Source organism: Canis aureus, chromosome X, assembly GCF_053574225.1.
Source record: "Canis aureus isolate CA01 chromosome X, VMU_Caureus_v.1.0, whole genome shotgun sequence".
In the NCBI taxonomy this organism is placed as follows: Eukaryota; Metazoa; Chordata; class Mammalia; order Carnivora; family Canidae; genus Canis; species Canis aureus.
In genome coordinates this window covers 42,642,441-42,667,399 of record NC_135649.1, presented here as the reverse complement: position 1 = coordinate 42,667,399, position 24,959 = coordinate 42,642,441, and the positions used below count along the sequence as shown (strand labels likewise).

The window sequence follows — 24,959 nt, the reverse complement described above, 5'->3', positions numbered from 1 at the left end:
CACTTACATACCAGGGATCTCGTTGTTATAAAATATTACCTGGCACCAGAGTAAGTTTTTTGTTATGGGAAAGTGAAACACACACCACACACACACACACACACACACACACACACGGAAAGAGAGGCTGAGACAGAGCTCAAGATTGCTAGACAAAGAGAAGGGAGATGTGAGACTTGGAGAATGTTCAAAGGAAAGCCACAACGCCAGTTAAAAGGTTGGAAAATATGATATGATATTCTAGAATCTTATCAGAGTTGATTGCTCGCCCTTCTTCCTACTCAGTCACTCTGTCATCCACCCACCCATTGTCACTCAGCCACCACCTTCTCCCAGTCATTTGTCTGCTCACCCACTTGACACCCACTTCTGTCTGCCAAGACAGATACCCTCTCATCTTATCTACCACTGGGCATTTTACTATTTCGGAACCAGTATGACTATTAATATAAGAGAAAGAGAGAAATATCTTTATGAAAGCCGGGGTTGAGAGAGAGTATATTTGCATATATATGTATGTGTCACCATATATGAGTGTGTGGATTTCTGCATAGTTGAGCAGCTGAGAATGACTCAATTTGTTTGTCTGTGTATGTCTACGTGTGTCATTGTGTGGGAGGAGAGCATCTGTGTTAATTTTCTGTGGGCATATCTGTAGAAAAGTTGGGTTGAGGATGCCTGGTGTGTAAGGCCATAAGCATGGTGCCCCCAATAAGGATTATGGCCTTGGTAGAACCTATGCTGAGACTAAGGATCTCCCTAATAAATGAGCCATGCCATAAATCGTCATGATAAGAAGCTTCAGAGAGGCCGGGTTGGGTTATTAAAGGTGAGAGAGCAGAAAAATTTGTTTCTCAATTTGACTCACTTAGGTACTGAGCCACAGTAGCAAAATTATCATATAAGCAAAGTGTTTAAGTCCAGATTTGCACTCCCTATGATGTGGTTGGTGGACACGTATGTATGGGGTGAGGGTGATATCTGTCATAGGGTTTCTAAACTGGCTAAACTAGCCTTCAACCCATGATCAGAAAGTCATGCTTGCTTGTACATCTGGCTTTTCTGTGGTCTCTTAATTGTCCATGACATGCTCCCAATGCTACACAGCATGGTCCATTCTTTTTTTTTTTAAAGATTATTTATTTATTTATTTATTTATTTATTTATTTATTTATTCATGAGAGAGACACAGAGAGAGGCAGAGACATGGGCAGAGGGAGAAGCAGGCTTCCTGCAGGGAGCCCAGTGTGGGACTCAATCCCAGGACCCCGGGATCATGACCTGAGCCAAAGGCAGACACAACCACTGAGCCACCCAAGCATCCCAATCCTGTCTGTTCTTATTGGGCAAAGGAACATATTCTAGAAATATAACATAGGAAAGGAAAGATGATGGAAAGAATGAATAAGCCCAAAGAAGCAAAGTTGAAAGGGGAAAATGTGATAATGACAGGCATGTTCTCAAAGGGTTAATGTAATGAGGTAATGTCTTGTTCTTTATCTCCCCCGAAGACAGAACAGATAGCAACTTAAACTGTAGCACCAGGGATCAAGTCTAGGGATTCATTCATTCATTTAACAGACAATTCACGAACACTCATTTTGTTCACTGAATACTCTCAACCATTCAAGTCATCATGGTAGAAGCTGGGCACACAGGAAATCAGGCACAGTCCCTGCCCTGGGGAGCTTTGAACTTAGTATGAGAGACAGATAAGTCCATAAAAAAATCCAAAGCAGTAGGGTATGTGCCATGACAGAGGCGTGCACAGGATGCTCGGGAGCACAGAGGAAGAGTCTGTGAAAGGGAGACATGCTGCTCAAAACAGGAAATCGTGAATGAATTTGCTGGAGAAGGACCAAACTGGAGATGAGTTGACAGGACTTGGTGAATGGCTGGCTCTATGGTTACAGGTGATGGGAGAGAAAGAATTAAAAAGTGACTCTGGACTAGGAGATGTCTTGAAGAATAGAGGTATTGGGGATAGAAATGGGGTAAATTAGAGGAAGGTACTAGCAGTTTGGGTGGTATAATTTGACTTTAGATTTGAGTTTGATATGATCATGGGTCATTCATCAAAAGTTTACTGAACACTATTAGATGCCAAGTACCAGGAAGGGTGTTGGGATTACAAGGGTAAAGAGAGCACAGTCCCAACACTGGTGGAGCTTTTGGCTCACTGTGAGGAGACGGTTAGTTAAGGACACAGTTACAGGACAGTGTGGTGAGTTCTATGACAATGGAAGCACAAGGGATTGAGAGAGAACATGGGAAGGACAACCATCAAAAGAGACTTTGGGTGGGTTTGGGGATGTCCAGTTGGGGGATGGGGATGGAGTAAGGGACAGGGAGTGCTGTAGCAGGAAGAAAATAGTTTGGTCAAGTATCTGGAGGAGGGAGAACATGGGGGTAATTTCAGAACTGAAAGGGCAAATGTTCTAGAAGGAGTTGAGATTCAGGCCTTTGCGATGGCTGAAAGATTAGGGCTAGAGACATAGATTGGAGGCCTTTAGAGCAGTGATAGGGTCATGCAGTGGTGAGCTGAGCAAGGGCCCAGGATTGAGCCTTGTGGCACACTCAGAGTCTAGAAGGTAAATATGAAGGAAGAGTATGTGAAGGAAGAAGGGAAGAGTGTGCATGAGAGGCAGGAACCAAAGAGGAATAGTTCGAGTAGAGTACCACATTGAGAACTCCAGGAAAGTCAATTGGTTTTGGTTCACTATCCTGTTATCACAATCAACAGTGGGTTTAGGTTTTTAGTACGGGTTTTATTTTAGAAGGTCCAAATAATAATTTACACATTTAAGGTAGAGATAGAACCATGCAATCCACCTGAGGAGAAGGGCAAGAAAAAAAATGCAGGGTGGTCTGTGTAGCATTCCTAATGAGGGAACTAGGGGAGGCATGGGTCTTTGTGGAATGATGTCAGAACATTCTGGAAAGAAGAGGAATGGCAACCTGATTCACCCAGCTTCGCTGGTTGAGGACCAGTCTTGGTCATATCTCTAATGAGCCTCAAGTAGAGTAGACCTTGAACATCCAGTGTCTCACCTGTATCTCATTCTGGGACATAGCCTGTGTCTACACAACAGCAAATTAATGTTTGGGGAAGCAACACACTCTGGCAGAAGGGTGTGGGCTTTAGTTGGTGGACCAGATGGTGTGTTCTGCTGTTGAAAGGCCATATGTAATTGATACATAAAGTGACAGACTGAAGCAAAAGCAAAGTTAGTATTTTAAGACAAGCAGTTAAAAAAAGAAAGCAGAATGTGACCCCAAAAGTGTGCTAAAAATTTTGGCTCCTGGATTTTGGAGATAGCTAGGAATATCAGTGAGCAGACCGAATGTCAAAAAAAAGAGCATGTCGATAAATAGTAATGGGGTCACTGGCTCAGATCATTTTTAAAGATGGTGTTGTCTTCTGTGAATCAGGAAGGCTCAGGTTTGGGGTACATCGGCCTTTCTTCCCTTCCCTCCTCCCTCCGCAGCCCCAAAGGTTCCATTCCCACATCGAAGCAGTGGGGATCTTGTGTAGACTTAGAGAATGTTCCCCTCATGCCTTTTAGAAAATTGAAGAGTATACAGGCATTCGGTGGTAATTCTGCATGTTTAAACAGAGCAAGCAGAAAGGCTTCACCCCTTTTTAGGACTTCAGGGCTTGCCGTGTCAGGTAGGCATGTATAAATGTGCTCACATATGTGTAAAAGACATAACGCTTTCACAGAGCATGACAAGTGACAGTCGTGGTCGAGAGGGTGTGCCATCAGGGAAATCTCTGGCTTTAAAGAAGAGGCAATGTTTGGTTTCTTGAGGGAGCTAGTGAGAAAGTTATCTGAAACAACGTGTATCTAGAGAAATGGGAAAAAAAATAAACCAGCAATTGGGGCACCCAGGTGGCTCAGTTGGTTAAGCATCTGCCTTCAGCTCAGATCATGATCCTGGGATCCTACGATTGATCGAACCCCAGGTCAGGCTCCCTGCTCAGTGGGGAGTCTGCTTTTTTCTCCTCTCCCCCCTTCTTCCCCTCATGATTTTGCTCTTTCTCTCAAATGAATAAATAAAAAATCTTTAAAAAAAACCCAGCCCATCTCTTTTTATGAGATGCTATCTGGAAGAATAGCCCATGCCTGGTATCTCAGAAATGGCAAACATTTTCCACTTTGTCAAGGGTACAACAGAACAGTACACAAAGAGACCAAGCCTATGTGACACAAAGTGGAACTTGCATAAAAAACGGAACCGGTGTTGACCGTCAGGTTAGCTTACCCGGGCCTTTTAAAGTCCCAGTTACACCAAAGCAGCCGAATATTCCCCTCCCGTTGTGTTACTTAGACACATGTAGAGTTTAGTAAACACCGTGATGATATATAGTCATCTGGAGGTGAAGAGGGTCTCAGTCTCGTGGTACAAATGCATCTCTAACCCCCACACAGGGAAAGCACAGAAGGAGGACCCAGAGGTAACCCCCTGCAGCAGGAAATTGGAGCTTCATCCTGCTCCCCTGCCAACCTCCTGTCTCCGTTTCCTCCCAGCAAATATCTCCATTCCAATCTCCCCTGCCACTTTGTCATGGTTCAGCTGTTCTGAGAAAGCTACCCTAAATAGGTTTGTACGGAGGGACCCGGGCCCGGTGATTCACTGGACAACACAGGAAAAGTGTTTAAACAGACCAGTGTTTAAAAACCAGACCGCAACAACACAGTAACAAAAAGACATGTTTATTTTTACGTAAGGAGACTGTGTACACACACATACACACACAGAGGCACATGCATGCCCACACAGACACATATGTGCATGTATTCTCTTTGTCTCCTTAGCCAGAGTATAGGCAAGGTAATTATTTGGCCAAATCAATGCATGTGATCATTCCAACCTAGAGTGGCCCAGAATTTCTAGTTCTAAATGATTCGTCAGTGCCAAGCGTGATAAGGAAGGGTGAGGAAATGAAATGCATAATTGCAGCAATTCTCCACTTTCCTTTGCATATATTCATTATTGAGAATCAATTCCAATTTGAGAGGAAGCTTTCATTCCTTGCAAATGAAGAGGAAGTGAGTAAAGTAAATGTTCGGGGGTTTTCCTCAAATTATGTCTTGGGATGTAAGAAAACAGTGGCAAAAAGCCATCAACAGATGGTGTTTTCATTAGCCAGAGATTTATTTTTCAAAGCATTTTCATATTAATGAAGTAAGGTTGAAATTAGAGTCATCTTGTCAGTTCTAGTTCTGTGTCGTTAAAATGTGCTGGCATTCTGCAAATTGCTAAGGGGCTAGAGCAAAATAACCATTTGCCATAATTTTGTGATGGTAATCCAAGGTCCATAGTAAAACCAGACCCCAAATTATGTGTTCGACCCTAATTTTTGTTTTCAGTGGCTTTACAGAAGCTGTGAGTCTCAGTGCTAGGCCATAAGTGAGGAACACACAGCAGGGGATCTTAGTCCTGCTCTGCCCTATGAATTATTTATATTAGTTTCATGACAAGTGTTGCAACAGGTTGCATGGACTTGTTAGAAAACATTTTCCCCATGGAACCCTGTATTTGAATGGTAACACATTACAGTCTGAAACACAGATTTCTAATACTGTATCTGCTCTGAGTTCCTCAGTCTACATTTATGCCTACCTAATATGTCAATATGGTCAATGGTGAGACATGGGGTTTCCATTGCTCTATGAATCTGGACCACTGTGCTAGTAGAAGTCATAAACGGATTGGGTTCATTACCAATGCTCCCTGTCTAACCTGAGCTGGACCGTTTCACCAAACTGTAGCTCTGTCTTAGTCACCACCCTCTCCAGCCAAGTTTTTGGAGATGAGTTCAGACTTGCTGCCTCCATATCATCACAACTGACTGACTCCCTAACTCAACATTTTGACATCTGCTTCCAAGACTTGACTGTAACTCCTTTTTCTAGAGGTCACTGGTGACTTCCATTTACCAAATCCAACTGCGTTTTATTATTAGTTCTCTTATTTCTTGCCCTCCCTGCATACTCAACAGTGACAAATCCTTTCTTGGACCGTATTTCTCTTGATCATCCTCTCAGCTTGGCCCAGACCTGCATTACCAGCTGCCTTGAATAGCACAGCTTCCTCTTAATCAGTGCCCCTGCTCCAAGGCTCTCCTGTTCCAGTCGGCCCTAGATATTGCTGGTAGGTTGAGCTCGTAACTGTGGCCCAGATGTTGTCAAAAAAGAAATAGGCACAAACTCCTCACCTCAGCCTTCAAGGCCTTCAAAACTGGACCTCCGGCTCCATTTCCAGCCTCATCCCCCACTACTCTCTTGTACCTTCTGTTCTAGCCAAATTCAATTTCTCTCCCCCAACATGTCTATATAATTTATTCACTTTGACTCAGGTTATTCCCTCTGCCTGGGACCCCCTGTCCTCCTCCATCTATGTTTGTTAAAATCCTACTTATACTTGAAGACCCACCTTAGTTTCACCTCCTCTTTCTCTTGGAATATTCACTGCACCCTCAACAGAGTAGGTGCTCATTACCTTTTGTTGTATTCAACCGCTGAACTCTGCCATTCCTTTTTTTTTTTAATTTCTTGACGTCTACTTAGCTAAAAGATCATGTGCGAATCATTAACTGCTGCCCTCCGTTCTCCCTTTTTGACACTCTTTACCCTCGCTAAGGAGAAGCCCGCGGATTGAGATGGTTGGAGAATTAAAGGGGGCCAGGGGAGACAACCGTGCCAAAGCCACCAAGAGCAGTTGAATGCATGGGGGAAAAAATCACATCCATGAGAATAAAGCCAAAGAAACAAAGAGAGATCTGGCAAGAAGGGAAGCAAAGATGAAGCTGGTTCTCATAATCCAGTTTGAGACTAGTGATCAGACTGCCCCATCCTAGAAATACATATATCCATGGGAATATGCCCTCTGGGATGGACTTATTCTTGGCCAGTGCCAAGAATACTAAGGAGCCCCAGCTATTTAGTAGACCAGAAAGGGGCCAAGTGCATGAGTCCTTTCCCACTGCCCACACATCCCTTTGCTCCCCCCCAACCCCTCTTATCAAAAACATGAACTTTGAGCAACTACAAACTGTAGGAGCCATGGATACAGCAATGAAGAAATGTACACAACCAAAGGAAGGAATGTTAGCAGAACCAAGGCTAAGAGATTGGGGTATTACATTTGGAACAGACTTTGTGGGGGTGTTGGGATGATGAGTATGAGAGGAGTAGATTTTGGGACAGGCCCTAGGGGAGAAGCAGCCACTGGAGCTGAAGGCTTGGGAATTGGGAGGAATCTAAAAGCCTATTATTATTATTATTTTTTAAAGATTCTGGGATCCCTGGGTGGCTCAGCGGTTTAGCATCTGCCTTTGGCTCAGGGCGTGATCCTGGAGTCCTGGAATTGAGTCCCACATCGGACTCCCTGCATGGGGCCTGCTTCTCCCTCTGCCTGTGTCTCCACCTCTGTGTGTGTGTGTGTGTGTGTGTGTGTGTGTGTGTGTGTGTGTCTCACAAATATATAAATAAAATATTTTAAAAAATAAATTAGAAAATATTTTATTATTCGTAAGACACACACACACACACACAGACAGAGAGACAGAGAGACAGAAACACAGGCAGAGGGAGAAGCAGGCTCCATGCAGGGAGCCCGATGTGGGACTCGATCCCAGGACCCAAGGATCATGCCCTGGGCCAAAGGCAGGTGCCAAACCGCTAGCCACCCAGGGATCCCCTAAAAGCCCATTATCAATCTAGAGTGAATAACACACTGTTTTTTTCCACATAGGGAACGGGAAGAGAGTAGCTTGTTCAATGGAAAATATCCTAAGAGTTCTGAGCACCATTGTAATTCTGTTAGAGTAAACATATTTGCAAAATGCTTCTAATGTACGCATGAAGGAAGCTATGTACCAGTAAGCAATGATGAGCAATGGATGGCCTACGTTGATATGTTACACCAGGGGTAGCACAGGCACTGTCTTAGGGCCAAAGAAGGGAAGCTGTGAGGTACAATGCTTGATTTTGATGAACCTCACAGTTTAAATAGCACCTTTTTTTTTCTGAAGGAAACTACTGATAAATCTAAAATGTTTCAAAAAAAAAAAAGTCATGAATATTGGGGCAAAGCTATGACCGAGGCTAGAGAGGTGGGTTCTAGTCTCGGCTTAATCACACACTAATTATAAGACTGTGAAGAACACTTTATCCCCATTCAGAAGCTCAGTTCTCATCTGTAAAATGCTGACATATCCTACCTCATGGGTTGTTACAGTTATTAAATGGTATATATGAAATTGTCTCACATCGTGTCTGGCGAGTACTACTTGTTCAATAAATTATAGTTCCCTTAGTGTACTCATCTGTAAAAGAGAGGTTAATACCTATTTTCCTTACATCACTGGGTTACTATGATGGCAACATGAAATGCTGTGATATACGTTAAAAAGTTAAAAATATGATAGAAAACATAAGGTCTCCTTAATATCATTAAATTCCTGTATCCGCGAAGCTGTGAATATCATCTTTTCCCCAATAACGAGAGTCTGGAGCAAAGGTACAGTATTATTATAATTAGCACCTAGAATAGTGCTTGGTTTGCAGTAAGTGCTCAGTGAATCTTTGAAATGCTTGTCAGCTGACTGAATGATCTCCACCTAATATTGGTTCTCAAGTTCACTGAACATTTCTTATTTTTTCCCCTCTTCCCTGTTTCCCTCTGGCTTTACCCTCTCTGTGATGGAAGCAAACTCTGGAGATGAACCTCACCAACCTGGTGAAGCGCAACAGTGAACTAGAAAATCAAATGGCCAAACTAATACAGATCTGCCAACAAGTCGAGGTACGTAATGCAAACATTTGCAACTCTTTCAGAGGACCTGGATGAGACGATCCTTTGAGGGCACTGGAGGCTTGTCAAGAGTGTAGCTAAGCCATTTGGAGTGAAGAGCTGAATGATAGTTCTAGGGGATCTCATTTCCTTAGGATGCTCGTTCCAAGAAAAGGGGCAAATGTCTATTGTTAAACAGAAATAGATGGGTGGTGGGTGATGGACTGGGGAGACAGCGATGGACTGGGGAGACAGTGGTCCAGGGGGTCCAGGGTCCATTCTCCTTTCCCAGTGGCAGGCCATATGAGAATCCAACATGAAGTGTGTTTCTTCCTTCATCAAACTGGACACTGCAGCCCCCTAAAGAGATGGCTGGGGTGTCATAGGGGAAGCTGGGAAATCCCAGGTCCTTAGAGTAGGCCGAGGTTCATTCTGTGCCCTCTCATATCTATAAGAGTACTTTCAGGACGGCTTTTCCTGTTTCTAGCCTCTCCTCCCTTTGTTTCCATGCCCCTCACTTGATTCTCACTCATCACCATTCCACCTACTCTTGTCGTCAACAAATGATATCTATGTTCAAGTTGTCTGTGAATTGTAAAGTGTCACACAAGTCTAAGGTTTTTGAAATCTGTTACCTACGTCAAGTCTACATCAAAGAGCAGAGCTTACAAGAGGAGTCAGTCTTTTCAGAAGTGGATGTGATAAAAGAAAGATGTTATTTCCCTCTCTTTCTCAAGAGCATGGGACTCCAGCTGTAGCCTTTGTTTTTGTGTTGGTTTTGTTGAAGAGGCCATGGTAGGGCTTCAAGTTCTAAACTGGGTCGGGTGAGATGTGATAGGGCTCTTCCTGGGGCAGTGATTGGCTAAAAAGGTTTCTAATTCTATTTACAACCCAATGGTCTAGTTCTAATCTTACTTATGTGACAGATAAATGTCGTGGTTCAAGTGAAATCCCACCTAGGGATTTCTACTTAAGAGAGTGTGAGAATCTTCTAGTAAGAAAAAGAATTGTCCTCATGTGAATAAACACTCCTGACTATTTGGATTTCTTCAAGTCATGCATTTCTTAAAGTCGGGTGGGTGTACCTGGATGATGAGTTTAGCATCTCAATTTAATCCCCGCTGGGACACTCCATTTGTGGAAGAGAGTGGCACTGTAGGCAGGGTGCATAAGATACTGGATACAGGGTGCATAGGGTGCCCTTAATTGGTAATGGGAATTTGAGGAAAGTCACTTTCTCTCTCAGCATCAGTATCCTTACCTGTAAAATAAAGGGTTGAACTGACTACCTGACCTTCCATGTGTCTTCCAGATTTCAGGGCTCATGATTCTGTGAGTGGTGACTTCCTTTAGACTGTTCTTTTGCTAGTCGATTTCATTCTTCCCATGTGGGGAGAAACAAAACAGAAGGCATTTTAGAGTGCTTTTCAGTTAGTCAGAATCCCTCTCTGTTCCACTCTATCAAAGCTTCTGATTATACTGTTAGATTACAGTACAAGAAACCCACACTGGTGGAGACACAAGGGAGCATTGTAAGCAGGAGACAAGATAAGGAATCCCTCGGCTTAGAATTCTCATGATTGAGGGCAGGGTAACAGCTAATAGTGAATAAAATGTGGTTAGAACTTGTAATTATCACCGTCCTCATTCTCATCAAAAAAGACTATTAAGTATAGCATAAGTTGTAGTCACATGAACAAAGTAAGCAGTTTGCTTTCTTTGCTTATTCGCCTTGAGACCTCTCTAACATCTTATCACCTTCCACCCTGGGAAGTTTATCACTCAGACCAGCCTCACCCAAACAGAACCCTGCTCCAGCCCTGCCCAGCCCACTGCACCAATCAAACCTTTGTATTCAGTACCCTACTCTTTTCAAGTGGCTAGAAGCTAGCTTTGTAAAACAATGCATCATTGTATTAACAGAGGAGGACTCATTCTGGCCCTTTAGGTAACAGGCAAGGTTTTAACAGTGCCTCTCTGAAGTCAGGACTCCAGGCTTGAGCCTTCAGGAGCTGACACCAGTGCTGCCTAATATAAGCCAAGTGGGAGAGAAGAGCAGCCCCCTGATGAACCAACAGAGGAGGGGTTTAAGAGCATCCCTTAGAGATGCTTGTTAGATCCTTCGCACAGGCCACTGTCTGCTCTGGCGCACCAAAGGTCACCTTTTGCTAATACTATTTATGCACAGCATTGTACCAGGTATAAAGAAAACACCACAGGTACCCTTCGAAAGGCTCACACATGGCACAAATCCACCCTGATTGGATATACAGGTGCAGGAAATACAGACAATGGGATAAAAATGTTAACTGTCATTTGGCAAAGAACCATGAGATCCTGCATTACATGTTCAAGGGCAAGAGGGCATTCTGGGAGTTAACTCCATGGGCTCCCCAGTTTTGGATTCTGTCTTTGACAGGAACTCTACAAGATGCTCCATGGAAGAGCATGGCTGGGCTCTATGACATCATCCCTTCTGAAAGGTTAGGGATGTGCCCTAAACGTCTCCATAATAATAGGGTGAGTCCAGGGTACTTAATTATACTCATTCAGCACAGAGCCTGTGTGTCCAGAAGGCTTTGGAATGATCCCTGGGATTAGAAATGCAGTGAAAGAAGGGACTCGAGACTTCACAGATGCTTATAAATACTTTATGCAGTGAAATAAATAGTAGGAAGTTGTCTATCATGAGATCGAACCGGACACTAAAGGGTGATTTGAAAATTTTTTTCATTTTATCGAATCCAGCTTTGTTTATAGGGGATGACTGTATTCGTGGTATGAACCAGGCTTTTCACATTGGGGGAGGGGGGTTGTGTGGAGGCTACCAGCCCAGGCACTTCTGAGAGAACTGGAATAGGGCTATTTTCCTGCCAAACGTGTTCCTCTTCCTTATTGTCTGCAAATGTTTTTGTTGTAGCAGATTGACTTTTCATAAAGGGGCCGTAAATACTACCTCTCTGCTGCTTCTTTCTTCTTGTTCTTGATTCTCCCTCCGAAAGTAAACACAGTCGCAGTCTTCCTATTATTACAGAAACAGAGATTAGGATCACCACAGATTTGTTGGCTGAATTCTTTAGTAAGTCAGCCTGTTCCAGTTGCTGCCCAGCTTCCAGAATTCAGGGGAATAGGCAGTTGGAAACTATTTTTTGTTGTTGTTGTTGTTGCTGGGGCTGGAGAGCATGGGAAGGAGTCCTGAGCAGAACGAAGCCTCCTTTAATCTGGTTGAGGGAGGGCATGCTTTGACCTCCCACTCTTGCCACTTGATCTCTATATATAGTTCTTTGTCCTGTCTCATCAGGCATCCTTTGTTGACATTTCCAAAGGAAATCCCTGTTTAATGCATAGCCCAGGGAGAATGTATACCGACTGATGAATATTTCCTCTTGGCTTCCAAGACTGAACTGTTCTGTGAATAATAAGCATTCCTGAAACTATTGAGGGGAAGAAAAAAATTGTGAATACAGAGCTTCAGAATCGGTCAGTCAACAACAAAGTGTTTCTTTGGTCAACGCTGTGTCCTGTGTGTTGTGGGCAGTTTGGGAACTATACTCTGTTGATGGCCTCCAGAAAATTTGGATCCTAGCTAGGGAAAAGTATGGTAGCCGGTGAGAAAGAGGAAGATTTATGAAGCAGCATGCAGTGTAGCGAGTACACGTGAATGTAGTGTAGTCTTTCCATTTTTACCTCCTCAGCCTTGTTAACTTTTCAGGTACATGAGCTTACGAAAGCACTTTCCTGGAGGTTTCATGGGCCACCTGTTTTCGTCCCCCCAGAACCGCTGCAGTACAATGGCTTAGGCCATCCCAGGAGCTCCGTGGGCAGGTGGATTTCTTTCTGGTCCCTTCTTCCAGCCTTTTAAGGAACTGAATGGCTTCCCTTAGCTGGGTCTTCAGTTGCTTTCAGGAGCCTTACCATAGGTAGCTGCATGTTCTCCTCCTTTCTGCTTGCATCGCACACTGACAGGGTATTTGGTTTGGGAAGGGCAAGAGCCAATGCTTGACTGCTTCTCCAGGCATAAAAATAGGTGCTTTAACAGGAATTAATTTTTTAAAAGCATGCTCCTGTGGATGATTTCAGCACATGCTCCTTAAATGTTTGAGAGTCGTCAAGCTAGATAAATAAGGATCGAATCTAAATCACTAAAGCACAAATATGTTTTTTGGAAGATTCTTCTCCAAGCCTTGAGGACATGATGAAATGAAGGAATGAGTAGGAGTGAATTAAGTGTCATTAGGGAAAATTTCATAGAGAAGAGGCATTTTAGCCAACTGTGTGAATGTGGAGGAATAAATTACTCCCTCTGCTGAGAAGAAGAGCAGAGGTATTAGTAGAGGCAGAAGAGAGCATGTCATTTGGGCAAAATGGTATGCTATGCCCTGGTTGGACACTCAGTAGATGGAAATAAATGGGAAACGGTCCCTGCCCTCAACTCAGGGAACTTATGTGGCAGGTAGAATGTCAAATACAGTGTGAAGTAGTAATTATTGTAATGAAAGTAAGTGCAAGATGACAGGCTAGCATAGGGAGAGAAACACCTGAGTCTGCCCGAGGGACTTAGGAAAGACTGCAGGATGGAAATTAAAAAAAAAAAAAAAGAGTTCTCTTGAAGTAAGAGTAGAATCTTGCCAACGAAAATAAGGTAAGGTAGTAGAGGGGACCTCATGTGAGACTACGGAAGGGTCAAGGGCAGAGGGATGGGCAGGGCACATCAAGATTCAGTCAGAATGTGAGATGTGAGAATCATTGCAAGAGATGAGTGTGGAGAAATAGCTAGGGCCCAGGTAACGAAGGGCCTTGTAGGCCGTGTGTAGGTATTTGGACTTTAACCTGAAGACTCTGGGGATCCATGGAAGGATTTAAAATGGGTGAATAACTGGATAAGGCCAGCATTTCAGGATTGCTCTGGCTAGAGTACCCCAGATAGAGCAGGGGTCAAAGGTCAAAAGGAAAGGCAAAAGGACAAGTTAGGTGGCTTTCACTAATGCTGGGAGAGACAAAGGCCCAACCTAAGGTAGCAGTTGTAGAGTTATGGTAGTAGGGTTACGGAGGAGGGGAGAAATTCAAAACACTCCTGGGAGGTAGAATCAATGTTACTTGGTGATCAGTTAGATATCATGGTTAAAGTGGTGTGAGAATAGTAGGATGATCCCCAGGTTTCTAGCTTGGCACTGAACAGATGTGTTACCTTTTAACTAAGTCAGGAAATACAGATGGAGTTCTTTTTTTTTTTTAAGATTTTCTTTACTTATTCCTGAGAGACACAGAGAGAGAGAGGCCGAGACATAGGGAGAAGGAGAAGCAGGCTCCCTATGGGGAGCCTGATGCGGGACTCAATCTCAGGACCCCAGGATCACGACTTGAGCCAAAGGCAGACACTCAACCACTGAGCCACCCAAGTGTCCTGACAAATGGAATTCTTTTCAGACACTAGAGGTATGTTACACTGTGGGTCAGATAGTCAGGTAAGAAATGCCCAGTAGGCAGCCAGCTGGCTAGATCTGGAGGTCAGGAGAGAGGTGTGGGGAACTGATAAAGACATAGGACTCATGAGCACCTAAGTAGCACGTAAAGCCATGGAGAAAGTCTAGAACAAGAAGGCCCAGGACAGATTGGTCCAATTGTTTGTCACTCAGAATACAACAACAAACTGTCCTTCATGAAATACATGGAAAGAGTGTGGAGCTTTTTGGGAGCTTACTGAGGAATGAATGGCGTGCCTTTAAAAAATTTAAAGATCACAGGGTCACCTGGGTGGCTCAGTCAGTTAAGCATCCAACTCTTGGGTTTCAGCTCAGGTTGTGATCTCAGGGTCATGGCATCAAGCTCCACATCGGGATCTGCGCTCAGTGAGGAGTCTACTTGAGTTTCTCTCTCCCTCTCCTTCTGCCCCTCCCACCTGTGTGCACTCTCTCTCTTTAAAATTAAATACATCTTGAAAAACAATTCAAATATCAGAAGTAAATGATTCACTTGTGGAAATAATTAACATTTTAGAAATTACCTTCATACAGACTGTAATAGGTAACACTTAATGAAGATTTACTATGTTCCAAGTAAATGCCTTATATATGTAAACTCATTTCATCCTTACGACAACTCTATGAGGTAAACACTATTATTATTCCTGCTTTTTTAAAAAAGTATTTATTCATGAGAGAGAGAGAGAGAGCCAGAGGCAGAGGCAGAAGCAGGCTCCCCGTGGAACAGGGAGCCGAGCCTGATGCAGAACTCATCCCAGGATGAGATCATGACCTGAGCTGAAAGCAGATGCTTAGCCGCTTAGCCACCCAGATGCCCACTCCTACTTTATAGATAAAACATTGAGATACAGAGGGAATAAAGCGATTTACCAAGGTCATGCTGCTAGTAGGTAACACAGTGAGGGTTTGAATCCAGGTAATTTTAGCTCCAGAGCCTATGCCCCTAACCACCCCACTGTGCTTCCTTTGGCAAAGCCAAGGTACACACCGCTTGGATGTCTCTTGTCCATCATCAGTGTTTCCTGACCCATCGTGAGGTTGATTTGGATTGTGTAAAGGGTATGAGTGAGGGATTTGAATGCTGGAGGAGAGCAAAAGAGAAACGAAAAACAGAAGAGTCAAAGCAGCAAAGGAAGAGAAGCCTTCAAGGTGTGGAAGGCTTGGTAGGGTCCATTGGAGTAGTAGCAATGCCATACTGGAAGATATCACTCAGAGTGACCTCTGAGAGAGAAGGTTCAGCGGTGAGGTGAGGATGGAAGACAGATTCAGAAAGGTCAAGGAGAGATTTAAGTTGTAAGGAAATGCAGCCCACCAGAAGTTTGATGGTGAAGGCAAAAAGAGAACTGGAGTGATAGTTATTAACCTGTTGAAGTACAAAACAATCTGACTTGCAAACACTCATGCAAACTTTAGTTGTTTATTCTGTGACTGGCTAGCTAGTAGTAGGAGTCACTAGGTCCACTCTGACTCACACCACACATGCTTCATTTCCCTTCCTCATTTGGCTTCCAGCCACCTTTCCAACCAAGGGCTTTCTTGCCCAGCTCCAAAGCCCCAGTGTCTATAATTCCATCCTTCTAGGAATGGTATATAGGTTCTGGGATGCAGTGTGTTGTGGTAGCTCTGGAGCAGACCAGACAGGAGTCACGCTCACTGTTGTTACTTTGGACACATAACTACTCTGAGCTCGGTTTCATCATCCGTAGAACTTAGACTAATCATACCTGGAAGGGAAAGGTAGTACATGCAAAACACTTGCTACTGTGCCTGGGATAGCCAAAGCTCAGTAAATGGCAGTAGTAGTTGTTGTAGCGATAGGAGTAGGAATAGGAGTAGTAGGAGCAGTTGTTAGCAGTCATAGGTAGTACTTAGTAACATTCTGGGTACCACACCTTTGCCAGAGATTTCTCTCCTTGATTCAGGACTTTTAGAGGTATTTATCTTTATTTCAAGGGCAGGGAGGACAGTGATTCTCATATGCTCACAATCAATTTCAAATTTAATCTACATAATCTAGAACTCTCCTTGGGAAGGAGAGTGGTAGTGAATTGCAGCGCTTAAAAATGTCAGGAATCTCAGCCATATGACCGTATTCAATAACCCATCAATAACTCTGCAAAGGTGGTATACTAAAAGAGGTTCTTGTGCTCAATAAGCTGCTCATTTGCAGTTACTGAATTAAATTTTATCTAGTGGGGAAAAAGTTCATTGTCCTTCTGAAAGCATATCTAAGGGAGTCTTTAAGTTGATACTTAAATAAACTCACCCATTATTCTGCCCAGATTCTTCTTGATTACTGCCTCTCATCAAGGGCAAAAAATGAAAGAAAGAAGAAAGAAAGAAAAGAAAGAAAGAAAGAAAGAAAGAAAGAAAGAAAGAAAGAAAGAAAGAAAAGTTTTAGAGAGGGACCCATACTTTCATTTCTAGTGGTTTTAAAAAGAGAGAGTTCTTTGGGATTTTTAAAAAATATTTATTAGTCAAAATGTTCTGTATTTTTTGAGAGTCGACAGAGCAAGTAGAGCCAACTTAACAGCTCCCGAGGAGGGTTTGAGCTACTAGCACCTGGTGAGAGTAAAATAGCTATTTTAAAACCAATGTGGAATTACAGGTGGAGAAAATGTTTTTCATGAACAATGAAAAATAAGTGCATAGTGACTTAGTCTATTCATTTATACCACTAAAATGATTAGTTCAGAGTGCTACATTCAATCCTATTAAGTATAGGGCAATTGACATTTAATATAGGTGAAAAACCTGAATCAACTGTGGAAACGGAGGTGTAAGCATATTTTTATACTAGGAAAGCAAATGTTTTATAATTTTTCAGTCATATAAAGTGTTCAGTTCTTTTTCAAACATACTTTTTGGCCATTCTTGCTATACTCTAGTGAAATAAAAAATTTGAGGATGTGGGTACCTGGGTGGCTCAGTCGGTTAAGCATCCGCCCTTGGCTCAGTTCATGATCTCAAGGTCTTGAGATCAAGCCCCATGTTGGGCTCCCTACCCAGTGGGGAGTCTGGTACTCCCTCTGCCTCTGCCCCTGCTCATGTGCTCACTCGCTCTCTCTCTCAAATAAAAAGATAAATAAATAAATACATACATACATATACATACAATCTTTATAAAAAATAACTGCTGCATTTGAAACATTTGGAGGGTATGGACACATGGCAGGATTGTAAGGATAAAATGAGTTAGGATTAATATTGTTTTTCCTCTCCTCTGCCACATCTGTAGGGCACAGAAACTCTGGTGTAGTCATGTTTTCATAGTCAAAACAGTTCATAGAGGCATGCACTCTCATTCTGATTTTGCACTTTCTTTGGCTCAATGAAGCTCGTTTCATAGCCCCATTTCCCATCTGCTGACTCCCACTCATTTCCTGGTGTTCAAATTCCAAGTTACTCACTGAATGACCAGAAGTTTCTAGTTTTGGATTCCCTCCTGGCTCCACTCTTTGCTGCCCACCAGGTTCCCCCTTTCCAGCATGCCCTTGGAAAGTTGGTGGAATTCTAATAATTCAAACTAAAGTCCTGTCAAGCCCACTCTTACCATTAAATGTTTCCAGTTCTACCCCTACCTTCAATCTTTCTTGTCTCAATCCAACCCCCAAAACCATACCAAACTAAAACAAAGACAAAGAGTGCCCATAAAACTAAAATAACTACCACCAGTATAACAGACATGCACACAGCCATTGAAATGCCCTTTCTGGGATCCCTGGGTGGCACAGCGGTTTGGCACCTGCCTTTGGCCCAGGGCGTGATCCTGGAGACCCGGGATCGAACCCCACATTGGGCTCCCAGTGCATGGAGCCTGCTTCTCCCTCTGCCTGTGTCCCTCTCTCTCTCTCTCTCTCTCTCTCTCTGAGACTATCATAAATAAAAAAAAAGAAAGAAATGCCCTTTCTGAGGTGCTTGGGTAGCTCAGTAGGCTGGGTGTCTGCCTTCGGCTCAGGTCATGATCTCTGGGTCCTGGGATGGAGCCCCTCAGCAGGGAGCCTGCTTCTTTCTCTGCCTCTGTCCTTCCCCCTGCTCCTTCCTTCTCTCTCTCTCAAATAAATAAAATTAAATTAAAAAGAGAAGGAAATGCCCTGTCTTCCCCTGTCTGTCTAGAGAAGTCCAGCTGTGTGATATGGTGAGCAAGGATTGGGAGTGGGAAAGAATCCTATGTACCAGGCATCATATGATCAGAGGCATTCTTTTTTTAAAATTTAATTTTTATTTTTTTAAAGATTTTATATATTCATTCATGAGAGACACACAGAAAGAGACAGAGACATAGGCAGAGGGAGAAGCAGGCTCCTTGCTGGGAGCCTGATGCGGAATTCGATCCCAGAACCCTGGGATCACGCCCTGAGCTGAAGGCAGACACTCAACCACTGAGCCATACAGGCACCTCACATTCTTTTTTAAAATATTTTATTTATTTATTTGAGAGCAATCGAGAGAACAGAGAGAGAGGGAGAAGTAGACTACCTGTTGAACAGAGAGCTGGAAGCAGGGCTCAATCCCAGGACCCTGAGATCATGACTTGAGCCAAAAGGAGACACTTAACTAACTGAGCTATTCAAGTGCCCCGAGGCATTCTTGTTCCTGATGCCACTTAGTGTTTGTGACAACCCCATGACACCATTGGTGGTACTTTCATTTTACACATGATGAACCTGGGGATAAGAGAAGTTAGATGTTTTTTTCTCCCTTCATTAAACAGCTCTAGAGGCATAGGTCATCTATCTGGAGGCTTGGTGCTCCTGACTCCATGGCAAGCCTCTCATGTACCTATTTTTGAGAGCCTGGAGCATCTCTCTCCTAACAGCCCTTCATGGGGTAGGAAGTAGAGGGAGGATTACTGCTAGAGTTGGCAGAGGGAAGCAGGACTGTCCACTATTAAGGCACTTTTACTTGCTCAGATTATTTTTGTGCCATGAGACTCAAGTGAGGGGTGAAAATAGAGTGGGGGTTACCGATACGGACCCGAGTCACGCAGTCAGTTTGCTGTGGGACCTGCATTTCCTTCCTGAGACTGCTTGGTGGGGTCCTCCTTCTAGGCTTGTGCATGAGCATGGTGCAAGGGAAAAACGATCTCCACGCTGCTCGTGTTCCTCTTAATAGTTACAAAAGAAATTGACAGGAAAGATTTACTCTCAAAAGGGTACTTAATGTTATCACACTTAAACAGATGACAAATAAATACCCCAATGACTGCAAATACATAGATTTCCTTGGGAAAAGAGTGGGTACATTGTTACAAGGAATGGTGGACCTGTGTCCTCGGGTGGAGATTACTGAGAAGTGCATGTACGCCCGGGGAATCGGCTCTAGACTCCCATCCGGACAGCACGAGAATTCCACACATCAGTCCCTGCCCCCTACTCACTTAGATCATATCTTCCAATCCAAGTTTACAGACCCTTCTCAGGTGCTTCTGGAAACTCTCATTACTGCTGAGAGCTTTGGTTGCGTTAGCTCATTTAATCCTCACAATAAACTCACGAGGTAAGTGCTATGATTATTCTCAGCTTACAGATGGGGAAACTGAAGCATAGAGCAGATAACTGATTTGTAAAGAGTCCCAAATAAGTGGCAGAGTGAGGGCTGGCATCTGGCCAGACTCTAAAGTCTTTGCTCGTTTTAATCACATGCTGTATTAAACATGAAGGGAGAGGCACCTGGATGGCTCAGTGGTCGAGCATCTGTCTTTGGCTCAGGTCATGATCCTGGCGTCCTGGTATTGAGTCCTGCATCAGGTTCCTGCAGAGAGCCTGCTTCTCCCTCTGCCTAGGTCTCTGCCTCTCTCTCTGTGATGCCTGTCTGGATAACCAGTCTTGGTGTGCTGTGTGAGGATGTGCCCATGTGGGAATGGCATGGTGTATATCTGGAGCAGTATGTGGGCATACCTTTCTTTGTGGGGATAAGCTTTCCATAGAGCAGGTGCATGCTCTTATATGCCTTTGCATTTGCTATACGCGTCTTCTGTCAATTTCATCAATGGCTTCCTGGGTGTTTGTCGTGTGTGTGTGTGTGTGTGTGTGTGTGTGTGTGTAGGGGGGATATTGTAAAGAGGGCATATGTGGAAAGAAGAACTTATGTCCAGTGAGAGAATTGGTGTTTAAACTGGATTGTGAGGTCCTCTTTGACCTCTGTTTGTTTTTTTTCCCCTAGGATGGTTCTTTTCAAACCCTTAGTATTTTCCACATATAGGAGAGACCAGGTCACACCTGGAGGAGATTACCTTTTGTTTCCTCCAATTAGAAGCATTGTCTCTTGTGTTCAGAGCAGGTCCCCCCCTCCTCTATTTCCCACGCAGGCTCCAACTTCTCCTTTGCAACATCAAAGGCACAAGACAATCATTGGCTTTGGAATAATTTCTAAATCAGGAAGACTTTAGCTACAAAATTGCATTGTACCAATGGGAGTCCATGTCCTGTAGAGCTAGAGTTCCACCTCTAGCTCCTCCCTCCTACTCTATATCCAGATCAGCTGGCAAAAGAGTGCACAAAGATGTTTTCCTAGAAACATGTCAGGTGGAGAGGCCATCACAGGAAAGGAGAATGACTGGAGAAGGTGAGGAGACAAGGCAGAAAAGGGTCACAATGGCAAATGGTCAGAAAGTATGTGAAAAAGAAGGGGAAAATAATCACAGTGTGCCAGTGTACTACCTAGTGCGCACACAGGGGACTTCTTGCCAAATTTGTAGGGTGTGCTAGCATCCGAAGAGCTCTGGATTTTCTAGCCTCCCAGGGCTATTCTGGGATTCTGATTGCCACCCAGTCATCAGCCAAGAAATCTGAGCTATTTTAGGAGGATTCCATTGGCTTTCGAATGAAATGGGATTTATGTTATATTGGTAGCAGAGAGAGAACACATTTATACTTAAGAAGCAAAAAAATCTGATCTCACACATGAGTAGGCAAGTTGCATATTGTCTGTACTCCAGGGAGTAGAATTAAACATCTTCATGCTTTCATACTCCATTTCTGTCAAAAACAGGAGCATTGGCAGCAAACCATTGGAAGAAAACCACTGACTTCCAGTGAGCGCTGCTGAGTCCTATTACTTAACACTAACCCACTGTACAACTGCTTACCCAGTTGACACGTCATTAGTCCAGTAGGTGAAAACAAATGGTGTTCCTGTGTTTTGGCGTATATTCTTTGTGGTCTTTTATTTATTTATTTATTTATTTTTAATTTATTTTTTATTGGTGTTCAATTTACTAACATACAGAATAACCCCCAGTGCCCGTCACCCATTCACTCCCACCCCCCGCCCTTCTCCCCTTCCACCACCTCTAGTTCGTTTCCCAGAGTTAGCAGTCTTTACGTTCTGTCTCCCTTTCTGATATTTCCCACACATTTCTTCTCCCTTCCCTTATATTCCCTTTCACTATTATTTATATTCCCCAAATGAATGAGAACATATAATGTTTGTCCTTCACAGACTGACTTACTTCACTCAGCATAATACCCTCCAGTTCCATCCACGTTGAAGCAAATGGTGGGTATTTGTCTTTTAAACAGTAACTACCCTTAGTCAATAAAACCTTTGTCTCTTTTTCCTTTGTGAACCTTTATCAGAAGGTATTTCTTGAGCTCTACTGTGTGCTTAGCATTGTTTGAAGGGCTCTGGGGGACTGGGGCAGATATGTAAGTCACTGTCTTTGTCTTTGAAGACACCATAGTCTAGTTGGGGAAGCAGAGCTAACAGTATGAAGCAGCAGTAAGCAATGCAAAATGATAGCGTACATTTACTGACAATATGTGCCTGCCATTGTGCTATATGGGCTTCCTGTTCATTTGCTCATTTAATCCTTTCAACTTCCCTCTGAGATAGGCACTGTCATTAGCCCCATTTTTTTTTCTGATGAGGAAATTCACATAGCTAAGTGACTTGTCCAAGGGACATGATGGGACATGAGATTTAGAGAGGGAAAGAGGGACCTCATCAGACATGACCTTAAGAATCATGTCAAGAAGTTTGGAATTCAGGTTGCCTGGGTGGCTCAGTGGTTGAGTGTCTCCCTTTGGCTCAGATTGTGATCCTGGGGTCCCAAGATTGAGTCCCACATCGGACTTCCTGCAGGGAGCTTGCTTCTCCCTTAGCCTATGTCTCTGCATCTCTCTCTGTGTCTTTCATGAATGAATAAATAAAATCTTAAAAAAAAGAAGTTTGGAATTCATCCCAAGATCAGGGGGAAACCAATCAAAAGTTAGTATGAAGCCATTTTAAGTCTGGAAATAGTGTGTCTTGAAACAGATTATGCTGCCTGGATGCTGGGTTAAGATCACATTGAGAAGATTCAAGACCAAAGACAGAGGGACCAATTAGGTGACTGCTATAGCACAGTTCCCAGTATATAGTAGGCGCTCGGTGCACATTTGTTGGGTGAATGGATAGTTAGATGGATGGAAGGGTGGATTAATCGAAGGAAGAGATTCTAGTGGATAGAACTAGTGAAGTAATGATAAAGGATAGAAAGGGACAGATTTGAGTTATCTTTAGGAAGTAAGATATGGGATTTGACAATTCATGGGATATAGGGGATGAGAAAGGGAAGTTAAGAATGATGCCCAGGATTTCTGAGGGGCCAGCAGTGCCATTCACTCATTTAGGGGACATCAGAGAAGAATAGGGTCAAAAGGAAAAGAAAATGGGAAGGATATGTGTTTGGTTTCAGAAACACTGAGTTTGTGGTGCCCGTGGTTATGCAAAGGAAAATGTCACTAAGCAGTTAAATATGTGGGTCTCAACTTCAGGAGAGTGGCTCAGGAAAGAAATAAGGATAAGCAAAGCAAATAGGGATCTTTTTGGGGTGAAAGAATTATTCTAAAGTTGGACTGCACTAATAATAACACAATTCTGTAAATTTAGCAAATATCATTGAATCATCCCCCTTAAAACAGATGCACTTTATGGTATGTAAATTATATCTCAATAGAGATTTTAAAAATTAAAAGAAAAGATAAGCAAGGCACTGTCATATAGGTGGTATTGAGGTCTTAGAAGTTGATGAGATCACCTAAGGGAGTTCATGTGTTAGAACGCTCCGAATTAAAAAAAAAAAAAAAACAACTCTCTGAATACTGGCATCTAAGGTACAGGCAAAAGAGTCGGAGTGATCAGAAGGGTAACTAGGAGAATTAGTGCCATGGAACCCAAGGGAAGAGAGGATAGTATTTACAGAAGAAGTAAATGGATGATCTTTTTTGTTTTAATTAGAGGAGAGACATAAATATCTTTAAATGCCAATGGGAAGGAGCCATTTGACAGCGAGAAGTGAAGGAAAGAGAGGGGAAGATGAATCAAGCAAGGACCTGGAGAGGATGGGATGCAGAGCACAGGTAGAGGGATGAACTTTCTAGAGGGAGAGAGATCTAACTTATTTGTTACAGAAGGACAGAAGGATGGTTGAGGATGAAAGTATATTTGCCTATTGATTTGTTGTGAGAATTTGAGGGAATCCTCCAGAGAGAATTCTACTTTCTTTGATGAAGAAAGAAGTAAGATCATTTGCTGTGTTTTTACTATGAGTGATAAAGGAGGTGGTGAGGTTGGAACGTTGAAGACTATGAGTTGAATCCACTGTGTAGATGTGGGAGAGATGTTAAGAGAAATATAGGATCACTGGAAAATGTTGGGAGCCCACTTGAAGCCAAACACTATGAATTAATTAATTTATTTTTAGAGAGAGTTTGAGCAGGGGGTGGGGAGGGGCAGAGGTAGAGGGAGAATCTTAAGCAGGCTCCATGCCCAGCACAGAGCCTGTAGTTGGGCTCGATCTCATGACCCTGAGATCATGACTTGAGCTGAAATCAAGAGTTGGACACTTACCTGGCTGAATCACCCAGGCGCCCATGGACACTACGAATTTAAAGGAGAATCAATCTATGCTTGTATGATTAGCCTATAGGTCAGACTTAAAAGCATGAAAATTAAAATGCCCAGGGAGAGTTTGTTGGTTAGGTGAGAGGAGGGATGGAAATCTATCATCTATCTATCTATCTATCTATCTATCTATCTATCTATCTATCCATCATCTATCTAATGTGTTATTATATTAGTGATATAAACCTTTTATCTGTCACCTGTGTTATGATTTTTTGAGGGGTTTGATACTTATCTATTTGCTTGTACAGCTTTTGTTTTTTTCTGGTTTATGGAGGAGGGTCTCCCCTCCTTAAATCTCTTTTTATGTTTTTAGTGACTTTCTTTTTCTGTATTTTAAGTCTTTAATAGATCTGGAGTTTATTTTAGGATATGGAGTTTTGTTTTCTTCCAGATAATTAGTTACTGTGCAAAGAACATTTATTCATAAAACAGTCCTTATCCCATTGAATGGATCTTCTGCCATTGCCATATATTGAGTTTCCATATGTACTTGGACCTAGTCTGGACTCTACTCTGTTCCACTGATTTAATTTTCTGTTCATATGCCAGTACCTTACTATTTTCATTATAGTGGATTTATGGTAACTTTTAATATTTGGTGATATCTGCTATTTCTTTGTCATAATTTTCTTGCTATTCTTGGATATTCTGTTCCCATTCTCTGCATGAAATTTAAAATAATTGTATCCAGTTACAAAATATGTTCAGTTTGGATTGTGATTATCATTGCATTACAGTTATTAATTTTAGAAAGAAATGATAAATTTTCCCAATCAGAATCAT

At 42.9% G+C, this 24,959-nt stretch overlaps 1 protein-coding gene across 7 annotated transcripts in view; it reads left to right on the top strand.

Moving 5' to 3' along the window:
• Nucleotides 1-24,959, top strand: part of MID2 (midline 2) — a 201,053-nt gene that overhangs the window by 108,510 nt on the left and 67,584 nt on the right. For all 7 annotated transcript variants that reach the window (XM_077890085.1, XM_077890083.1, XM_077890086.1 and 4 more), the window contains exon 3: nt 8,719-8,814. In XM_077890085.1, coding sequence (XP_077746211.1) covers nt 8,719-8,814 — 96 coding nt within the window. The remainder of the gene's footprint in view (nt 1-8,718; nt 8,815-24,959) is intronic.